The sequence below is a fragment of the Mercurialis annua genome, linkage group LG5 (assembly GCF_937616625.2).
Source record: "Mercurialis annua linkage group LG5, ddMerAnnu1.2, whole genome shotgun sequence".
In the NCBI taxonomy this organism is placed as follows: Eukaryota; Viridiplantae; Streptophyta; class Magnoliopsida; order Malpighiales; family Euphorbiaceae; genus Mercurialis; species Mercurialis annua.
The window spans coordinates 6,187,616-6,206,616 of NC_065574.1; the positions used below are offsets into that span (position 1 = coordinate 6,187,616).

The 19,001-nt window shown below is 30.7% G+C and overlaps 2 protein-coding genes and 1 non-coding gene across 8 annotated transcripts; 1 reads left to right on the top strand and 2 right to left on the bottom strand.

Moving 5' to 3' along the window:
- Positions 1 to 175: 175 nt before the first annotated feature.
- On the bottom strand, positions 176 to 5,719 carry LOC126682465 (protein LNK2). 5 transcript variants are annotated; one of them, XM_050378172.2, is made up of 9 exons: positions 5,327 to 5,719; positions 3,886 to 4,231; positions 3,681 to 3,801; positions 2,859 to 3,177; positions 2,677 to 2,766; positions 1,824 to 2,546; positions 1,598 to 1,752; positions 635 to 1,019; positions 176 to 538 (listed from the first exon to the last, which is right to left on the bottom strand). In XM_050378172.2, the coding sequence occupies exons 1-8, from the start codon at positions 5,348 to 5,350 to the stop codon at positions 662 to 664; spliced, it is 2,136 nt and encodes a 711-aa protein (XP_050234129.1). In that variant the 5' UTR covers positions 5,351 to 5,719; the 3' UTR covers positions 176 to 538; positions 635 to 661. The 5 variants fall into 5 exon arrangements, with proteins under 5 accessions (XP_050234129.1, XP_050234132.1, XP_050234131.1 ...); XM_050378175.2 differs by having other exon boundaries at positions 176 to 1,019; positions 3,681 to 3,798; positions 3,889 to 4,231; positions 5,327 to 5,718; XM_050378174.2 differs by having other exon boundaries at positions 176 to 1,019; positions 3,889 to 4,231; positions 5,327 to 5,718.
- Positions 5,720 to 11,127: 5,408 nt separating this feature from the next.
- On the bottom strand, positions 11,128 to 11,200 carry TRNAR-ACG (transfer RNA arginine (anticodon ACG)). Its single transcript has one exon. It is a non-coding gene; the product is annotated as a tRNA-Arg (tRNA).
- A 3,026-nt stretch (positions 11,201 to 14,226) lies between these two features.
- Positions 14,227 to 18,427, top strand: LOC126683483 (annexin-like protein RJ4). 2 transcript variants are annotated; one of them, XM_050379393.2, is made up of 6 exons: positions 14,227 to 14,336; positions 16,545 to 16,690; positions 16,955 to 17,170; positions 17,270 to 17,482; positions 17,696 to 17,791; positions 18,039 to 18,427. In XM_050379393.2, the coding sequence occupies exons 1-6, from the start codon at positions 14,264 to 14,266 to the stop codon at positions 18,240 to 18,242; spliced, it is 948 nt and encodes a 315-aa protein (XP_050235350.1). In that variant the 5' UTR covers positions 14,227 to 14,263; the 3' UTR covers positions 18,243 to 18,427. The 2 variants fall into 2 exon arrangements, with proteins under 2 accessions (XP_050235350.1, XP_050235349.1); XM_050379392.1 differs by lacking the exon at positions 14,227 to 14,336 and adding an exon at positions 16,296 to 16,452.
- Positions 18,428 to 19,001: the final 574 nt, after the last annotated feature.

Genomic DNA, 19,001 nt, shown 5'->3' on the forward strand with positions numbered 1-19,001 from the left:
GGATGATGAAAATTGACATAATATGCATGATTAAGAGTGATGATGAATGTAATAGCCCCAATCAAGAGGGGGGGGGGGGGGCGTGTGGGTTGTTATTAGAAATAGTAGAAGGGATTATCCCAAATCACACATTATTCCTTAATTTCTAAGTAATGAAAAATTTACACTTTGATGGTAAAACAAAAATAAAAAGCAATCTCAAACTTCAAACTGAAAATTTGTCTCAAGTTTGCAAAATTAGGAATCAGATGGATGACAACGCAGACCAATGTCACCAGAGAAGAGTAAGGCTACATTGGTTCTGCTAAACTTATTTAAGGCGAAAGAAGAGTATCTTCACCCTTTCACACTAAGCTGAATGAACTAAAGCAACAGACACTAAACAGTTGCAAATATATTCAATTTTCATACAGTAGAAAACTCATTTACATCAACTACGACACTTCCAAATAGCCAAGCTGGCCGCAGTGTTTGAGAGGAGTCCACGGCATTGCTGTTTAAGCGCTCGACGCACCCAATTGATGACAATTAAAGTTAGCTGACAATGGAAGAAACCTCCAGATTACAAGCAAATCAATAAGTACCACTGACAAAAGAACGTGACAAGCGCGGACGAGAGAAAGGAAGGAATTACCCTTGCAGATTATGAACTGCATCTTTTTCACTGACAAGCTTCTACATCCTTGGCTCCCTCATCAGCAGGTCCAATGTTGGATGCGTTATCTAAGGTGTCAATGCAAACACTGTTTTCACACCGACTTGCGAGTCGGGGGTCATCCGGTGGATAGGAACTTTTAGATCCTTGGTGTGAAAGGATCTGTTTACTCTTTCCAGTCTCAGGAAAGCAACCTATTGAAGGTGTTGCTATGCTTAATGCCTTCTGTTCGCTTGGGCACTTATTAGAAGCAGGTGACTGAGGTGTATTTCCTGACAGCTCCATAGGTCTATGAAACAGCAAATGAGCCACAGTTCTATCTACAGGGTTTGTCTCTGTTTCTATTTCAGACATCTTGGCATTCCTATAGTGTGCAATCAAATCAATATGACACAATGAGAAATTCCGTAACAGAAAAAAAAATTGATGCATATTAAAATGACATATGGAGAGGAAGAAACCTTCTATGATTATCTTTCCTATGCTTGCAGCATATATCTACCGTAAGAGTACTTGTTCTCGCCACCTATATTCTAATAGCTCTATTTCCGGACTAAAATTCAATTTTGAACACCATCGAAAAAATATGCGTAGGACCCTAGTTTTAACACTCTTGACTACATGCATTTTGGTTTTCATTCAGTAACAACTGACCACAAGAATTTTTTTAGTAATTATCTAGCTAAACTATTCCATCCTCTTGCATTATCTAAAGCATCAATTTTCTCATTGAGAATTCAGAGATTTTCTTGTTAATTTATAGTACAAAGTACTCACGCGGTATAAGTCGTCAACTACAATAAGACCTATATGTTGCTGAAGGGTTTATATGTGAGTCCTTGTGCAGACAGAAATGAAATGATATGTGTTGCTGATAGATCAGATTAATAATAGGAAACATATCCGGACATAAAGCATGAAAAGTGGATCGCAAAAATTAACCTGTTATGTGCATCCACGTCGTCTTTTGTGGCAACTTGCTCATCCCTGCCACTATTATTGATGCTGCTAGTATCACTACTATAATGCCTTTGCATTGCGCTCTGAGCTAACCGGAACAAGCTATCACGTATACAGAGTCGAATGCTGACATCCAACTGTTATAAAACATTAGTCTCTCATAGAAACCAAGTAAATAACTCTTATTAGTAAAAGAAAGCCAGCATACCTTATCAATGATATTTTGCAGCCGGTAGAGTACAGTGTCCTCTGCTGAATAATCATTAATTGCCAGAGATATTGTACTGGAATCATCTTGTTCAAGAGGCGAGTTCGGGTCAAAAGCAGGAAAAGCACTCAAGTCCTCCACTTCTAGGTCAGCTCCCTCAACAAGCTGAATCTGGTTTTCTAGGGAACTTTTTTGAGTGAGGGATTGACCATTACAGGAAACTTGATGACCAAATTGCTCTAGCTGTTTCTGAATGGCAAGCATTGCCTGCATTTGCTGCCGTTTTCGTAACTTTTCAATTTTTTCCTGAGGTGTCATTGTCTGAATTTTCACCAGGGAGTCAGCTGATTTGTTTACAGGATTTGCATTACCTGAAGAAACTTCATAGCCAGAATATGCTGGTTGATGCTTAAATTCTCCAGACTGAAAGTGAGACAGCACAGGCATGACAGAATATGGATTTGTAACAGTCCCATATGCTGAAGGGGCCATTAATGGATTAGGTATTTTCTGGAACTGCAATGATTCAGGTCCTTGTAGTTGCCTTGGTTGATTAAGAACTGAAGGAGGAGAATGTATGATGTTGGGTGCAAATTGATTTTTATATTGACCAGGTAGTCTCCCAGCTGCAGACCAATTACCATATATATCTTCATACAGTGCTGGTTCACTTTGTTCTTCCAACTTTTTCCGACTTTTCAGGGTTTTCTTTTTCTTATAGACCTGTTTACAGAAGATATAATAAGCAACATATTGAATACTATTTCCATTTCAACCTTCAGACTATCATGCTTAACCTTCAGGCTAGTTAAGCATTGGATTGAAAATGTTAAAAGCACAAGAAGAAGGGAACCTTCTCTGTCAACTCATTTGGAGCTGCAACTTTTTCTCCAGCTAGCTGAGAATTTGCTGTAGCATTCCGACTTGCAATGGTCAAATTTGTCTACAAAAGCCACATAAAAGAATCATGTTACCTCATTCAGACAAGAAACAACAAACAACTAAATCATCGACCAAAATTTTAATTTTTGGTACCTGCTCTTTTAATCCAGGCCTGCTTTTACCTCCCATGCATTCTACCTGATTCAGGACATTAGATGGATTCTGCAGACCATGAGATCCAGGATCATTTACTTTCCCATAGTCAAGGGTAAACGGCTGGTTATCGTCTTGTACATTCTCGGTTTTAATCTCAAAATAATCAGGTGTACTTCTTAAGGGCCCTAAACCCAAAGTTGGAGAGTCTGAATATATGGGAAAGGACTTTCCCGGACTATTTGTTACATCTTTACAAGTAGACCAGAGCTCATCAGGATTACTGAGACTTACATTGCCAAATATGGGATCATCATTGCTGCAAAATCACCACTTGTGAGGATATTGAGTCAGATCGTTATCATTGCACGGGGAAACAGGGAAAAAGGAACAGAGGAACAGTGGAAGGAAGGAATACAAGAACCAGACACCATTCAAGGTCCCACCATATACAAGCAGTTTAAACTCTTTATACATTTGTCAGTTAAACAAGTGAATGACTCAGATGCTAGAAACTGGGTTGATCTATAAATAATCAAGTAGTAATATAATGTTAATTTAGTTTTTGATTTTTTCTGAAACAGAACAGAGATGTATAAAACTGTTCCATCTAGGAGGCATTGCAAGGTGGAGAAATCATGTTTAAGTGTCCCGTTTCATTGGAAATGCTTTCTCCCACCAAAGGTGCAAGGGTAGCATGGCCTCAATGTTTACCCTCCCCCTCCCTGGTAGACCGCTGACCTCTGACAACTGACTTTTGTAAAATAAAAGGAAGCAAAAAGAGAATGCTAAAAAAAATACATAACATAAATAGTGATTTACCTGAATATTCGATCAAGGTCGTCAAAGCTTCCTATGTTAGCCCAGCCATAATCAACAAAATCGCCTTGTTCCTTGCCTTTCTGAAAAAGTTCAGACTCCTTGTCAACTTGAACTGTCTCTGCTATCAGAAAATCCTATCATTAAAATGATATCACCAAGTAAGATATCATGCTATCTACTTCTTATTCTAGTAATAATATCTCACCACCTCCAGAAGTCTCAAACTTTGTGATATCAGTTAAATTGTTAGACACTGACGTATCGAAGGAATCCTGATCAGTTCTGGAAGCAGTTGATAATGATAGGTTAGGCCATGACGCAATGGCAAGTCCTGATGCAGAAGTTCCTTCGCTGGAACTGAAGTTTGAACTGCTTTCCAGCTTTATACCATGGATATCAACTTTAGCCCCAGGTGCCTTCTGCACGTTAGACTTGGTGTTACTGTCTTCTTGATTCCACTCCTTCTTCTTGCTATATTCTTCAACTGATTCTGGATAAGGTACAATATGGTCATCACTCTGGCCAGCCTCATCCCATACTATATTATTAAGCTGAAAGCACAAAGAGTTTCAAGTATCACTAATGATGATCAAAAATAGAATGAAGCTTACCACCAATAAGTATTTGGTAAGGTAATGTTTACAACATAATATTTGGAGAATTATTGTCATTAATGTGACTCCATGTGTGCCATTGGAGAGGACAGACAGAAAAATTAATTTAAGCAAATAAACATCTAGAAGGAATAACTTAGATAGAAAAACCTGCAAATATAACAGCATATAAAGATATTTAAAGGACTCTTGGAACATCCATTGAAAACTGACACCTCAACAACAACAATTTCTAAAGACTTCAGTCTTTCATATTCCTTCTTAAAGGAAGCCAACAGCCTCCTATGCTCGTTTTTCATAGAGATTGGAGTTCAAATATATGTAAGATCAAAGAACAGAAAACATATTCCACATTAAATATTCGCCGTCATATATTCCTTAAAGTACCATCCCTCTGCCCATTTCTCCCCCTAAAGTCGCCCGCCTCTAATATCCTTCCACATTCATTGAAGTATGAGAAATCAGCAACTCCCTACTACACCATCCTAAACTAAAGGACCTCCAGCATATTCTATTACAATGGCCCTTCTCCAATTTACTTTTTTTATGTAACTAGAGAGCATTAAATAAAATGTAAACATTCCTATTCCTGACGCATTATTTCAACTCCAGATCTCTTGAATGACAGTATATTTCCTTACTAAGATCATATTCGCTTCAGCTCACACTTCCATTTTCCCGTCGTGATTAATACCAATCTCGATATGTTCACGGCCTTACCTTTTCAGCTTAAGTCTAATTCTAGAAATAAAACGTGATCATGTTCTCAAGATCTAAAACTAATCATTTATAGACACAAGAGCTAAACTTGACCAGCACCCAATAAAGTTGACTAAAAGAATCATCTCAGCAACTCCTTATGATCATATCATGAACTTTGATAAATTAATCATTCACAAAAACAATTACCCAGCAAAAATTCTACACAAACAAACATAAAAATGAACATTTTATTAAAAACAGTTACAAATAAAAAGCTACAAAATACATAAAAATCCCAACTCTAAAACAAATAAGAAAATTAACACTAACCTCTTCGTCGTTCCAATCAAACATCGCTAAAAAGACCAACACAGAGATCAAATAGAAAACCCAACTTAGATGAAAGCTCAATTATAATCCCACACATCGCCAATTTTTCAAAAAGCTTCGACAAATCAGCCGAGTAAAACCCCAAAACAAAGCATCAAAATCACTAAACCCAGTAAAATCAAACCACCAAGCAATCAAAACCCGGCTCAATTTTCACCCACAGAGCAGAAAATCAAACGAATTGAATCGAAAAATTGTGAGAGAGATGCAAAAGGGGATTTAACAGTAATCAAAATTTTAGAGAGATTGACACAAAACCAAGTGGAGTTGAACTCACGTGAGAGTCACGTGGGAATGGATGGCTAATTGGTTAACACGTGTACAGTGAGTATCTGAAGGTTGTGGCTAGGAGAGAGAGGTAGATCTAATACTTGAATATGATTGGGTATTGTGAATTTGATTTGAATTTCGTATGAATTTGAATTTATGTGGGCGGGCTTAAATAAAATTGTGGATGTGGTTTATTTGAGAGTTGCTGTCATTACTTGGCTTGTGGCTATGAGCAAACCAAGTGCTTAATGCCTAATATTTTAATTTGTGCTTTGGGTTTAAGATAGTGGTAATGTCAAACTATTTTTGTTTAATAAATAATAGTAATAATATATACAAATGATATATTAATTTGTATGAAATAAAAATCACAAATTATTTTAGTAATTACTTTAAAAAAAATTAGCCTTTTAATATTGGTGTGCGAAAAATGGCTATAAATACTCGTTTTATATGCTTTTAAAAATTGAAACAAATATTTTAAAAATAAAATATTCAAACACTGAATAAATAAATTCATAAAAATTTAATTGAACTGGACCAACCAAATATATTTTATTTATATTTCAAATCAAATCAAAATAAAATAAAATTCACAGATGTTATTATTTATTTTTGCACAAAAGTATTGTAAACTTGTGAAAATCTTAATTAATTTTTTCACAAATTTTATAAATACAGATGCGATATTATCCAATTTACTCCAAAACATAAGTTAGCTATAATGTTTGGTGCAAATCTTTCTTTAATGGTTCAGTTTTTTTTCTAAAAAAAATCATCAAACTTCATTAATCGAATATTAAACCGTTATATTTGTAAGAATTTCGGAATTTTTTTAAAACTAAACCCGATGACTTGATACAAAACACATGTTGTCTGATTCGCAGATCTAATTACGAAAATAAAAAATTAAATTATTTAACTGTTTCGCTAATAAAGTGTCGTCTTCGCTCAATTTTCACCATCACCCGCAAATTGATTTATGAAATCAGAAATTACAGCTGTGACATTTGATATAAACAACGCATGAAAATCCTTCATAAAAATGGATAACAATCTTTTACATAAAAAGAACAACAAACCTTTCATATAATAATGATAAAATAAAATTATCAATAAAGCAATTTATTTATTTATAAGGAAAATAAGCAAATGACCAGGATTAGGATTTAAAAATTTGAGAGATTAGTCCATCATGACCATGAAAAAGCCAGAGTTTAGGTAAAAATGAACTAAAGAGATAAAACATGGCAACGTGCAAAATTACCTTTTGATTAATTTAACTTTTATGCATGGACATACTCTATGTATAAATATTAAATTCTAAACAACATATAAATTTTAACCTTTGATAAAAAAAAAAAAAACAACAATATATAGATGGACGCAATGGCGGATCCGGAATTTTTTTTTAGTCCAGGCTAAAATGGCATATAATTTCTGAAGAAAAAAATTTAAAAAAATATTTGAGCTTGAGGATTTAATATTAAAAAAATCATTACACAAATATAAATAACAAATTAATTTGTATCGATAAAACATAAAAATAAAAATTATTTAAAATTAAAGGTACTTTTATTTTGAAAGAGAAAAAAAATTAAAAATCATCAGAATTAATAATTTTTAGTTGAAAAGTTTACTCTAATTTTTACATAAAAAAATAAAGATATTAGGTTATAAAATTTGAAGAATTAGGTTATAAAATTGGTGAAGAATTAGGTTAAAAAATTAGTGAAGAATTTAGCAGATAAAGTTTGATAATTTGAAAACTTAAATTAAATTTTTATAATAAGTGAAAATTAGAAAAACAAATAAGAAAATTAAATAAAATTGAACAAAACATTTCAAACGGTAATTTATTTAAAATTTAAACAAACAAATATGGGCCCTTTTTACTTAGCTAAAATGAAGGCTCAAAAATAAAACTCAAATAAGCAAACACGTGGTCCTAAACGTTTTTAAAAAGGGCTTTTTACACAAACAACCTACTTTCCCAAATTTTTAACTTTTATACGGGTGCAGGTTTGGGTTTTCTAAACTACCATGTGCGGACTGAATTATAACTTTTATACGGACTCCATATATTAAACCCTAACAGCATACAAATTATAATTTCAATTATTTTCTCTCTCCTCATTATTCAATTCTCTCCTCCTCTCAGTTCATCTTCCTCTTTTTTTTTTACCGTTCGCCGTCTTCCGCTGAGCCGTCCTCTATTCCTCCGCTCCTCCGTCATCGTTCTCATCATCGTCTCCGTTGTCATCTTCGTCAACGCCGTCATCTCCTCTGCTCATCGCCGTCATCTATTTGATTTCAGATCTATAATATATTCATTATTTTTCTTCTTCTTCTTCTTCTTCTTTATTTTCAGATCTACAATTTTTTTACTGTTTTTTCACCATTAAACATGTATAGAGATTATATTTTAAGAATATAATGCTAATTTCATGTTACGTAATGTAAATTTATGGTTATATGGAATAAATTTTTGTTATTTCTGCATTTTTTTGTGTTTGGTTGTATTTCTGTGTTTTTTTATTCTGCAGTTCGATTTATTGATGATGGTTGATTGCTGAAATATTATAATATTACAGTGTTGTTGATTTTATGTTGATTTTGTGTTGATAATCATTTGGTATTTTCTTAATTTTAACATTGAAAAAAATTATTCTAAAAAATACATTAGCAAATTAGATAATTTTGTGCGTGAAATAAATTAAAAAAAACAAAATTTAAATGAGATTAGATAAGAATTTGTTAGCATTATCATGTTAACAAGTTGTTGATTTCTTGTTGATATTTTATCGATCGTCACAATTTTTCAAAAAATTATGTTTTATTTTATTCCTTATGTTGATTCGTTGTTAATTTATTGTTGACATTATGTTGATATGTATTTCAATTTTTTTTTATTTTCAATTTTATGTTGACATGTTGTTGATATACTGTTGATAACATGTTGATTTTTCAATCATTGAAAGAAAAATAAAGTTAGTCTTAAATTGATGTATTAATGAACTATTGATATATTTTTGATAATATGTTGATTGTTTTTGACTTAAATCAATCAATGTTCTCATTTTACAAACATCTTGACTAAATTAGCATTAATTGTTGATTCGTTGTTGATTTATTGTTGATAAATATTTTATTTTTTTATTTTCAATTTTATGTTGATATGTTGTTGATATACTGTTGATAACATGTTGATTTTTCAATCATTAAAAGAAAAGTAAAGTTAGTCTTAAATTGCTGTATTGATGAGCTGTTGACATGTTTTTGATAATATGGTGATTGTTTTTGACTTAAATCAATCGATGCTCTCATTTACAAACATCTTGACTAAATTAGCATTAATTGTTGATATCATGTTGACATTATGTTGATAACTTGTTAATATGATAGTAGTAATTCCACTAAAGAACAATAAAGGTACAAAATGTTTAAAATAAATGAATCAGATAAAGATGTTAGCAGAGTAAGTGATCAAAACAATATGAAAAAACAACAACAATAATTCAAATGAAAAAATAAAATTATTCTTACATATAAAAATAAAAATATATTAAATATACACCAACACAACAGTTCACAAATTAAAGAAATCTATTTCAAAATATTTTATTTCCTCAATTCTCTTTGCAGCTGCACAGTTTCTTCAAAATCACTTGTATAATTGTTTTGCGTTCCACTTCTCATACCTAACTAAACTTCGATAAAGACGGCTATGATACAGTTTCATTTCATCAAACAAAAGTTTATTTCACAGACAATATTATCTTATTTGTCAATGTTAAAATAAAAAGAATCAGTAGATATCAACATGATATCAACATAAAGTCAACATAAAATCAACAACACTGTAACATTACAATAATTCAGCAATCAATCATCATCAACCAATCGTTCTGCAGAATAAAAAAAACGCAGAAATACAACAAAACACAAAAAAATGCAGAAATAACATAATTTTATTATATAAAATCACAAAATTATTCAATATAACATGAAATAAGTATTAGATTCTTTAAAGATACTCTTAATACATATTTAATGGTGAATCAACAGTAAAAGATAAACAAATTACAAATCTGAAAATAAAAAAAAGAACAAAAAATTTCAGATCTAAAATTAAAAAGATAAAAGAAAGATGGCGCGGTGAGACAAAGGCGGAACGATGGAGGCGAAACGGCGGAGGCGCAACAGCGGAGGCGGAACGGCGGAAGCGAAGGAGTAGAAATCGTGAATTTTTTTCACAACTCAAAAGAATTTACTGTTATATAAATAAGAATGGTTGAGATAATGATGAAATAGAGATAAAAATAAAAAAAGGAAGAGAAGTCGTGCAGTAATGGAGATAACGCACAGCAAAATCGTGGAGAAGAGAAGCGAAAATGGCGGAGAAGAATGAAGAAACCGCCAGTTGAGAAGGAAAATAAGAAAACGGTAAAAAAGAAAGAAATAAAAAAAAAAGGTTAGGTTTCATAAAATTTATAGTGTGAAAAGTAAAGATATAGATTGGGCCGTATAAAAGTAAAGTCTAGCCTAAATCCTATATTTTATATAAAAAGCCCTTTTAAAAAAGGGCATCGAAAAATTAAAAAAATAGGTATTTGTTTTCCACAGCTTTGGCTAAAAGCAAAATTGCGATTTACAAAGTATCAGCGATTAACAGCGTCTCATCACCGGGCCATAGCTAATTTTTACTTTTCCGACGGCAGCCCTATCTGAAGTCTACCCTAGTTTAAGGGTAGATGTACCCGCCACTGTAGACACACTATAAGCAATTAGTATATGAAAAATTATATTTATTGTGTATGAACTTTTCTAAATATGTTATTGGTGTTTGAATTTTTCTTGTTCTATTAAATTATTTTTCAATGTGATTTTAGTTGTTTTCTGTCACCGAATAGCTAAGTAAACTAATATAAATATAAAATTCATATATACATGTCTCATTTACATATAATAATATTATGTTTTTTTATTAAATATGACAACGAATTACAATAATCAAATTTAGCTAAAATTACTTAATATATTTTAAAAAAATCTCATTGTTGTAGTGTAATGGGCTATGGTTCGTAAGTTGTTTTTTCATTTGAACAAAGGGTAAACGCGTCCTCTGAATTTATACACCGAATTATTAATTCAATTTATATTTTTTTTTTAAAAAAACTAACCCCAAAACTCTTCGTTTTTGGGTTAAATACCCCATAATATATTTTATTTAAAAAAATAAATTTAGGATAATTATATCGCGACAATTAGGAAAGTATCTAATTACTTTTTTGCATCCATCGCTTCCGATTCATATTTTACGCGTTTTAAAAATACAACTATGGGATTATTTGATCCAAAAAATTATAAATTAAATTAGATGACCTTGCCACACATTTAAGGGGCGGGTTGACCCGTTGTTCTTCTTCATTTTGTCTGTTTGAATTTCTTAAAAAGAAAAAATTTAAAGACGACTCCACTGGGGATCGAACCCAGAATCTCTGGTTTCGTAGACCAGCGCCTTATCCATTGGGCCATGGAGTCCTATGTGCAACAAAATATTTTTACCGGTATTTATAGATGTTTTACACATATTCCAGAGTCTGAAATATATTCTAAAGGAATTATACTACTATTTAATCCTTAGAACTTACCGTATACATCACCACTAAACATGACGATGCTAAAATTTAATATTTAGAATAAGATACACATTTTGATTGTGATGCTATATTTCATTTTAAATTTAACAAATGTCAAATTTCTATATATATATATATATCTAAATTAATTTTATAATTAGTATCAGTAGAAGTTATAATTATTTGTAAATTTATAAGTTTGTCATTCAAAAATAATAAAATTAAAATATATAATGACATTTGTCATTTCTGTATTAAAAATAGCATATTCTATAGAGATGCTTACAGTTCTAACTATTTAATCTTGATTGAATTTCCAAATAAATCCAAAAATATTTAGTGATTTTTATTATTATTTTTCAATTATAATCTATTTTATTATTTTTCATTAAATTCTAGTCTATTAAAACAATTAAATTCAAACATTTTGAAAGAGTTTGACTGCAATTGAACCAGAACAAATAACATTATTGAGGAGAAAGTGTAAAAAGAAAAAGACAAATAAGATAAGGTTTTACAAAGAAGAAAGTATAAAATGAAAAATGGGCAAAATAAGACCATAAAACTTTATTTACAAATTAATATAATTTTGAAGTTTTAAAATTATAGAGGTATAATTAAAAATTAAAAAATAATTAATTGTCAATTGGAGAAACGAACTAGATATTAAGTGTTTTTTCAATTTTTTGATATTTCATAAAAGAGAGCGTGTTTCAAATAGAGAGTGCAATTAGAAAAGAGGTTTTTTTTATCCGGTTCCACCACCTTTTGAGTTGTCTTGATCCGGTATGTTCGAGAATTTTTTTTTTTATCTTTTATACCAAGTTGAGAGGGTGAATTAATCATTTATTCAATATAAAACTATGTTAAACAGAAAATTAAGAATAACAGTAATACTAAAATTTATTATCTAGAAATATTTATATGAACCAATCTCATCAAATACTAGGAATACATATTCATACATTTATATGAATCTAATTGACAGGATCAATGAATTTACAAAATGCAAATCACTTTCTTTCAAAAACATCCAGTCACCAAATGTGAGCAATTTAAAATGTTAATTAATCAGATAAATTACAACTCTAGCTACTCCATTGAACTATAAGGAAATAAAGAATTTGACAAGTGCTCTAATTTAGTTAACCAATACACCTGCCACATTACTTGTATTGTAAGACTTTTTTTTTTTTTAGAATTCATCAAAATTCATTAATCAAATATAAACAGTTATATTTGTAAGCAATTGAGAAAAATTCGAAAATTAAATCCGATGACCTGACATGTAACAGATAACATGCTGTCTGATTCGCAGATCTACTTACGAAAATAAAAAATAAATTATCTAACTGTTTCGTCAATAAAGTGCCATCTTCGCTCAATCTTCACCATCACCTGCAAACTGATTTATGAAATCAGAAACTATAGTTGTGACATCGCATACAACCAACACAAGAACATCCTTCGTAAAAAAGGAACAACAACCTTTCACATAGAAAGGACAACAACCTTTCACATAGAAAGGACAACAAACCCTTCATATAGAAAGGACAAAATAGAATTCTCAAAACAGAATACAATATTAAAACAATAAAAAAACTATTATAGCCCATGAACGATTTCATCTTTGTTATTGAAAGATTTCCACTCTATCTTCGATTCTTGATTTATGAAAATTTGAATTAGATTTGCGTTTCGTCGATAAATGTTAATCACTCAAGAAAAAAATGAAAAAATTTGGCTATTTATTATACTATATAAAATTAAAATAACATAAAAAAAAAAAATGGCTACCGTCAACGGCATTACCTAAACCATTGACGGCAGCCGAAGAATAATCGAAAAAAAAGTTATAAACGGCTAGGTTTTTTTCAGATAAGAAAAGGAGAGCAGAGAGGCTAGGGTTTGTATTATAAGACTTAATCACTCAAAAGCCTACTATCTTTAATTTTTTTCAATTGTACCCTGACCTTAGAAAATTCTCTCAAAACTCCACTTTTAAATTCTTTTTCAATTTTACCCCAAAATATTAAATTGACCTCTTTTTACATGAAAAAAAATTATTAAAATAATCTTTTATTTTAATCTATATTCTAATTAAACATATGAATAATAATGTAAAAAAATCATTCTTCCTAAAATTATATCCAATAACTTTTTAAAATTAAAACCATAAAAATTTCCAATTTAGGGTACAATTGAAAAAAATTGAAAGGTGGAGGAATTTTGAGAGAATTTTTCAGTGTCAGGGTGCAATTAAAATGGAATTTAAAGGTGAGAGGATTTTGAGAGAGTTTTTCAACGTCGGGATGCAATTGAAAAAAAGTTTAAAAGTGAAGGAGTTTTGAGTGATTAGGCCATATTATAATTAAACAAGTAAGTAACCCAAAGAATCTCATACAGTATTTCTTTTGATAAACGTGGCAACATGCAGCCACAAAACGACATCATTGCCAGCGTATTACTGCCTTACATTTAACTTTGTTTGTCCTTTCTATATTTGTAATTTAAATAAAGAGCCAATCCTATATTCTTATATATGTGATTCGATATCAAATAACTTACATTTAATTATTTTAATCAATTAAAAATATTATTTTTTATTTTTAAATCAATTTAGTGATAAAATAATACAGTACAAACAAATTTAGGTGCTAAAATGATCATATTTTATTCTTATTTGACTTAAAAATAGTAAATATTGTCCTTAAATGATATAAAAATAAAAATATTGTCTTTAATTGAATAAAATAGTTGAGAGTGAGTTTTTTTTATCCTGAATTGGAAATTCAAGTATCGAATTGATCCTTTGTTCTTTTTAATTTCGTACTAATATTAATGTGAACTTTCTTGATGTTAACGCTATTTTCGATATTTAAAATGTTTAGTTATTATAAATAGGGTCCTTAAGCTTATTATCTTCTTTGATAATCATATCTTTAGTGAAAAGAAAAATAGAAAAATGGCCAGCCTCATTGCTCCTGCCAATAATGATTCAGTTCAAGATGCTGAAACTCTTCAAAAGGCTTTTAAAGGTATGAATTCTGATTTATTTTCTGTTGCTGGATGAAAGTTCAGATTATTATTTCTTCTTTTTTTATGCCAAAACTAAATAAATAATCAACTAAAGATATGCCATGAGTCATCATAATTTATGTGGGTTTGTTGTGCCTTTACTTTTTTTTTTCTTTTTGAGATTCTTACACAGATAATCTAAATTTATAAAAGATTATAGAAATGCTTCTAAATTGGCCTATTATCTTAAAAATACTAGCCACTATTTAGATTGAAAATATTTAAAATTTATAAATTTTAAATTATTAGAATATGTAAATCTACATATTTATAAATTGCACCGTTTAAAGTGTATATAAAATTTATAGATTCATAGAGATATATTTGAAATGATTAAAAGTTAGTAGTACAATGTACCATTCATAAAAATGATAAATTTTAACTTCTCCATTTTCTAAGTGGAATGTAAATGAAGGATTTTGGAGTATGAGAAAATCTTAAAATCTCTCAATTAAAATTGTGTCTAAATCTTTAAATTTGAGGTTAGTTCTATCTAAATTTTTTAAAAAACACCTCATTTGGCTCCGTTTTGAAAGTTTGTATGTTAATTATAACCATAATAATCAAATCTTTTGTTAATGTGGCAGTCACATGGACGATCTAAAATTAATAATTTTTTTTAGTTATTTTGAAAATTAGCTATAATTTATAAAAACTTTCAAAATAGATTAAATGAGAATATTTAAGAGTATTTGGTTATAATTAATCTAAAAAATCTTCTATTCAATCTCTTATGGATTCCTAGAACTCAATGAAGGAAAGAATATGAGGAAAGCCAGTTTTCAATATGAACAAGTTTAATTTTATTTTATTTTAAAAAAATGAAAATAATTTTAAAAATATTGGTTTTCGCCCTTTTTCCCTTGAAAGACCAATAACCAAAAAAGTAAAAAAATAAAGAAAAAAGTGCAAATAAATCTTGATTTTTTAATTAAAAAAAAAGTAAGGCAGTGAAGAGTGATTGGTAAGCATGAGCTGTTTTATTTCTTTCTGAGAAAGATTTTAAGAGAACCAAGGAACGTAATTTCTTAATATGGTACTCATTTAAAACTTGCCAAATAAAATTTTAAAAAAGGTTAAAATGCAATGGATGTATTATTATTTAATTATTATTGTCCAAATGCATAATACAAATTCGCCGCTGGTTTACAGCAGCAGCACCTAGCTTTTCTCGCTTTCACATTTCAAATTCAAATAATGCCAACACAAAATTACCAATTCCATGGTATGTGTAAGAAAATTATAAAGTCATGGAAGGCAGGTTGACAGATGTTGTCATTAGTGTGCGTCAAATCCCACCAATAAATATATTTTTAAAAATAATATTAATTTTTATGTGTTTAAATAATTAAACATTACCATATAATATATTTTAATTTATAATTATTGATTAATTAAATTTTTTTCCTGGGAAGTCCTCGTGTTGCACCCCTTTTAGGAAAAAAAAAAAAAGATTAATTAAATTTTTTATCTTTAAAATTTGGAGATGAATTCTTATATTTCTTGGTTACGGTGAAAGCCAAACTAAATTTAGTTTGATTTTTTTTTTGTTAAAAAATAATGAGTGATTTTAATATTTTTATTATCGAATCGAACCACGGCACATCCCAACTGTGATAAACATATTTACTCTATATTAAAAAGATGAAATAGAATAATTATGTTGGCGTTATTTTCAATATCTTATATTGGAAATTCCAAAAGAAACAATGAGTAAGCATGACAATTGATAATTCTAGCATGAAATATTATTGCATATAATCATAAGTGTAACAAATTGATAATAGAAAATTTACTTTTTTTAATCATATAATTATTAAAAATACATTTTATTAATTCGTTACAGTGGTACAAATAATTATTCAGCATGAAATAATCACAATTAAAAATTAAATATCATAATTAGTAGGGAATTTAAGAGTCTTTATAATGGCATGAAAAATATTAAGAGCGATACACTCCAGTCTTCTTCACATTTGAATATAGTAAAAGTAGTAAAAGCTATGGCCTCTCTTGTTGTTCCTCATAATATTTCTGCTGTTGAAGATGCTGAAAATCTCAGAAAGGCTTTTGAAGGTCGTTGATCTTATGATCTTTGATCATATTCATTAATCTTTCTTATTCATTCTGTTTTGGTAATTTTTCTTACTGTCTGAATTTTTGAACAGGATGGGGCACCAATGAAAAGGCAGTGATTTCAGTTCTTGGTCATAGAAATGCAGCTCAAAGGAAGCAAATCAGACAGGCTTATTGGGATCTTTACCAAGAAGACCTCGTCAAGCGTCTTGAATCCGAGCTCACCGGAGATTTTGAGGTTATTTACATTCTCTTCACATGGTTATGTTTTCTATACACCAGGTTAGCACGGACACGGAGAAATGGGACATTCGGACATAGATACCGCAAAACAGTGTTATTTTAAGGTTTTTTTATGTGAAAAATGAAACTTCGTGTCTCAAATGTTGAATGTCCGAAATGTTTTTGAAATGGCCGTGTTGATTGAATGAAGTATCTGTGCTATCCGGTCACTATACATAATTATACTAATAATGAAGTTTGATTTCTTTGTACATAACAGAGAGCTGTGTATAGGTGGATTCTGGACCCAGAAGATAGAGATGCAGTATTGGCCAATGTTGCTCTGAGAAAATCCGGTGACTATCAGGTGATCGTTGAGATTGGTTGCGTCCGATCCGCAGAGGAGCTTTTGGCTGTCAGGAGGGCTTACCAGGCTCGCTACAAGCATTCCTTGGAAGAAGATGTTGCTGCCCATACCAAGGGAGATATCCGGAAGGTTAGTTAATTGTTCCTAATTTGCACTGTCGGACAATACATCAAACACTAAGATCAAGTAGTTTAATACTAACGGTCGGTCCTGATGGTTATTGTGCAGCTCTTGGTTGGTTTGGTGACTGCTTTCAGGTACGAAGGCGCTGAGATAAATGCAAGGTTGGCCAAATCAGAAGCTGATATTCTTCAGGATGCCATCAAAGACAAGGCCTATAATCATGAGGAAGTCATCAGGATTCTTACCACAAGAAGCAAAACTCAGTTGATGGCTACTTTCAACCGCTTCAAAGATGATCACACCACTTCCATCACTAAGGTAGTATTTTGATCAATTGGTGCCGGTGTGGATGCTGATAAAAGAATGAAAGGCATCGTAAGATAGTTTTGGCGTCGATATCAGCACCAATTGATTATATTTTCAATGGGTGGTTTAAATTGCCAAAAGTTAAAGTTGTGTCGAAATTGCAAAACACGCTAAACATTCATGATTTTAGTGTAATCTAACAAATATTATTGTTGGTGATGACAGGCTTTGTTGGGTGAGCATGCTGATAATAATGAGTTCACTGGCTTGCTACGAGTCGCCATTCGGTGCTGCAATGAACCTATTAAGTACTATGAAAAGGTGATGAATGGATCTCCGTAATAAGATTTCATTGCACTGTCATAGTAGATTTCACTACAAAAAAGAACTGCCAGTGACTGTCAAATTTGTGACGGATACGGATTTATGATGGAAATTGCCATCATAAAATATGATAACAACACTTTCTGTGACAACTCCGTTACAAATTTGGTAGTTACAAATTGGCAGTTTTTCTGTAGAGTTTGAACACAACCTAAATGGAGATGTTCCGTGTTTTGATATATAGGTTTTGCGCAATGCGATCCGGAGGGTAGGGACCGACGAGGATGCACTTGCTCGTGTGATTGTGACACGGGCAGAGAAAGATCTGTCGGAGATCAAGGAGCTTTACTACAAGAGCAACAGTGTGCCTCTTGATCAGGCTGTTGCCAAGGAAACTTCGGGTGATTACAAGGCTTTTCTCCTCGCTCTGCTCGGAAAGGAGGACTAAACTTTATCACTATTTATATGACTATATATCTAAGTGATCAAGTCAGATTTCAATAATTAATGGTTTTATTTCTCAAACTGTAATGTTGTGTGCTGTTGTGAGGCTTGATTTTCAAGTTTCTTGATCTTGATCCAGTTTTAAAGTTCTTGTTTTATGATGTCTTGAGCAATGAGATGTTTCTTTAAGCAGCTTGTTGTTATGGCAAAGTTGGTTCCTGAATTTCATATGCATTTGGTTACAAATTGAAAATACTTATTTTCTTCATCAATCAAACAGAGCTACTTTCTTAAAAATAAAAAACAGAGCTACTTGCAAGCTATGTTGTATGCAAATGGAAATTTAAAATTATAATGTTTTTTTTGAAGTAATAATATTGAATTTTTTTAATGATTATATGATTTTTTTTTAAAGACAAAAAAATTTAGAGATTAAACAGAACTTAAATTTTAATAATTAGATCTTTTGACAAAGTCAACATACAAATTTAATTGACGAAAAGAGAAAAATAATAGATTTGTCAAATGTTAGGGGAAAACAATTGATTTCTAAAAGTTATTGGATAATAATTTTTGGGACTGAATTGAGGGGATAAATAGTAAGTATATTTCATATATACAAGAATAGACTACATAGATAAAGTATTGAAGTCTTAATTTTTTTTAACAAAAACATAAAAGAAATGCTATAACATATGATTCAATGCGATTCAACAAGTTTCTGTTAAACATAGCCGAGTGTAGCAATAAAAGGAAAATTTTC

Coding starts and splice junctions, on each gene's coding strand:
- LOC126683483 (XM_050379392.1), top strand. CDS start 16,311: ATGAAAAATATTAAGAGCGATACACTCCAGTCTTCTTCACATTTGAAT. Junction 16,453..16,544: donor TCTCAGAAAGGCTTTTGAAG/GTCGTTGATCTT, acceptor ATTTTTGAACAG/GATGGGGCACCAATGAAAAG. Junction 17,171..17,269: donor CCAAGGGAGATATCCGGAAG/GTTAGTTAATTG, acceptor GTTATTGTGCAG/CTCTTGGTTGGTTTGGTGAC.
- LOC126682465 (XM_050378172.2), bottom strand. CDS start 5,350: ATGTTTGATTGGAACGACGAAGAG. Junction 4,232..5,326: donor TTGATTGGAACGACGAAGAG/GTTAGTGTTAAT, acceptor TTGTGCTTTCAG/CTTAATAATATAGTATGGGA. Junction 3,802..3,885: donor GTTTGAGACTTCTGGAGGTG/GTGAGATATTAT, acceptor ATTTTCTGATAG/CAGAGACAGTTCAAGTTGAC.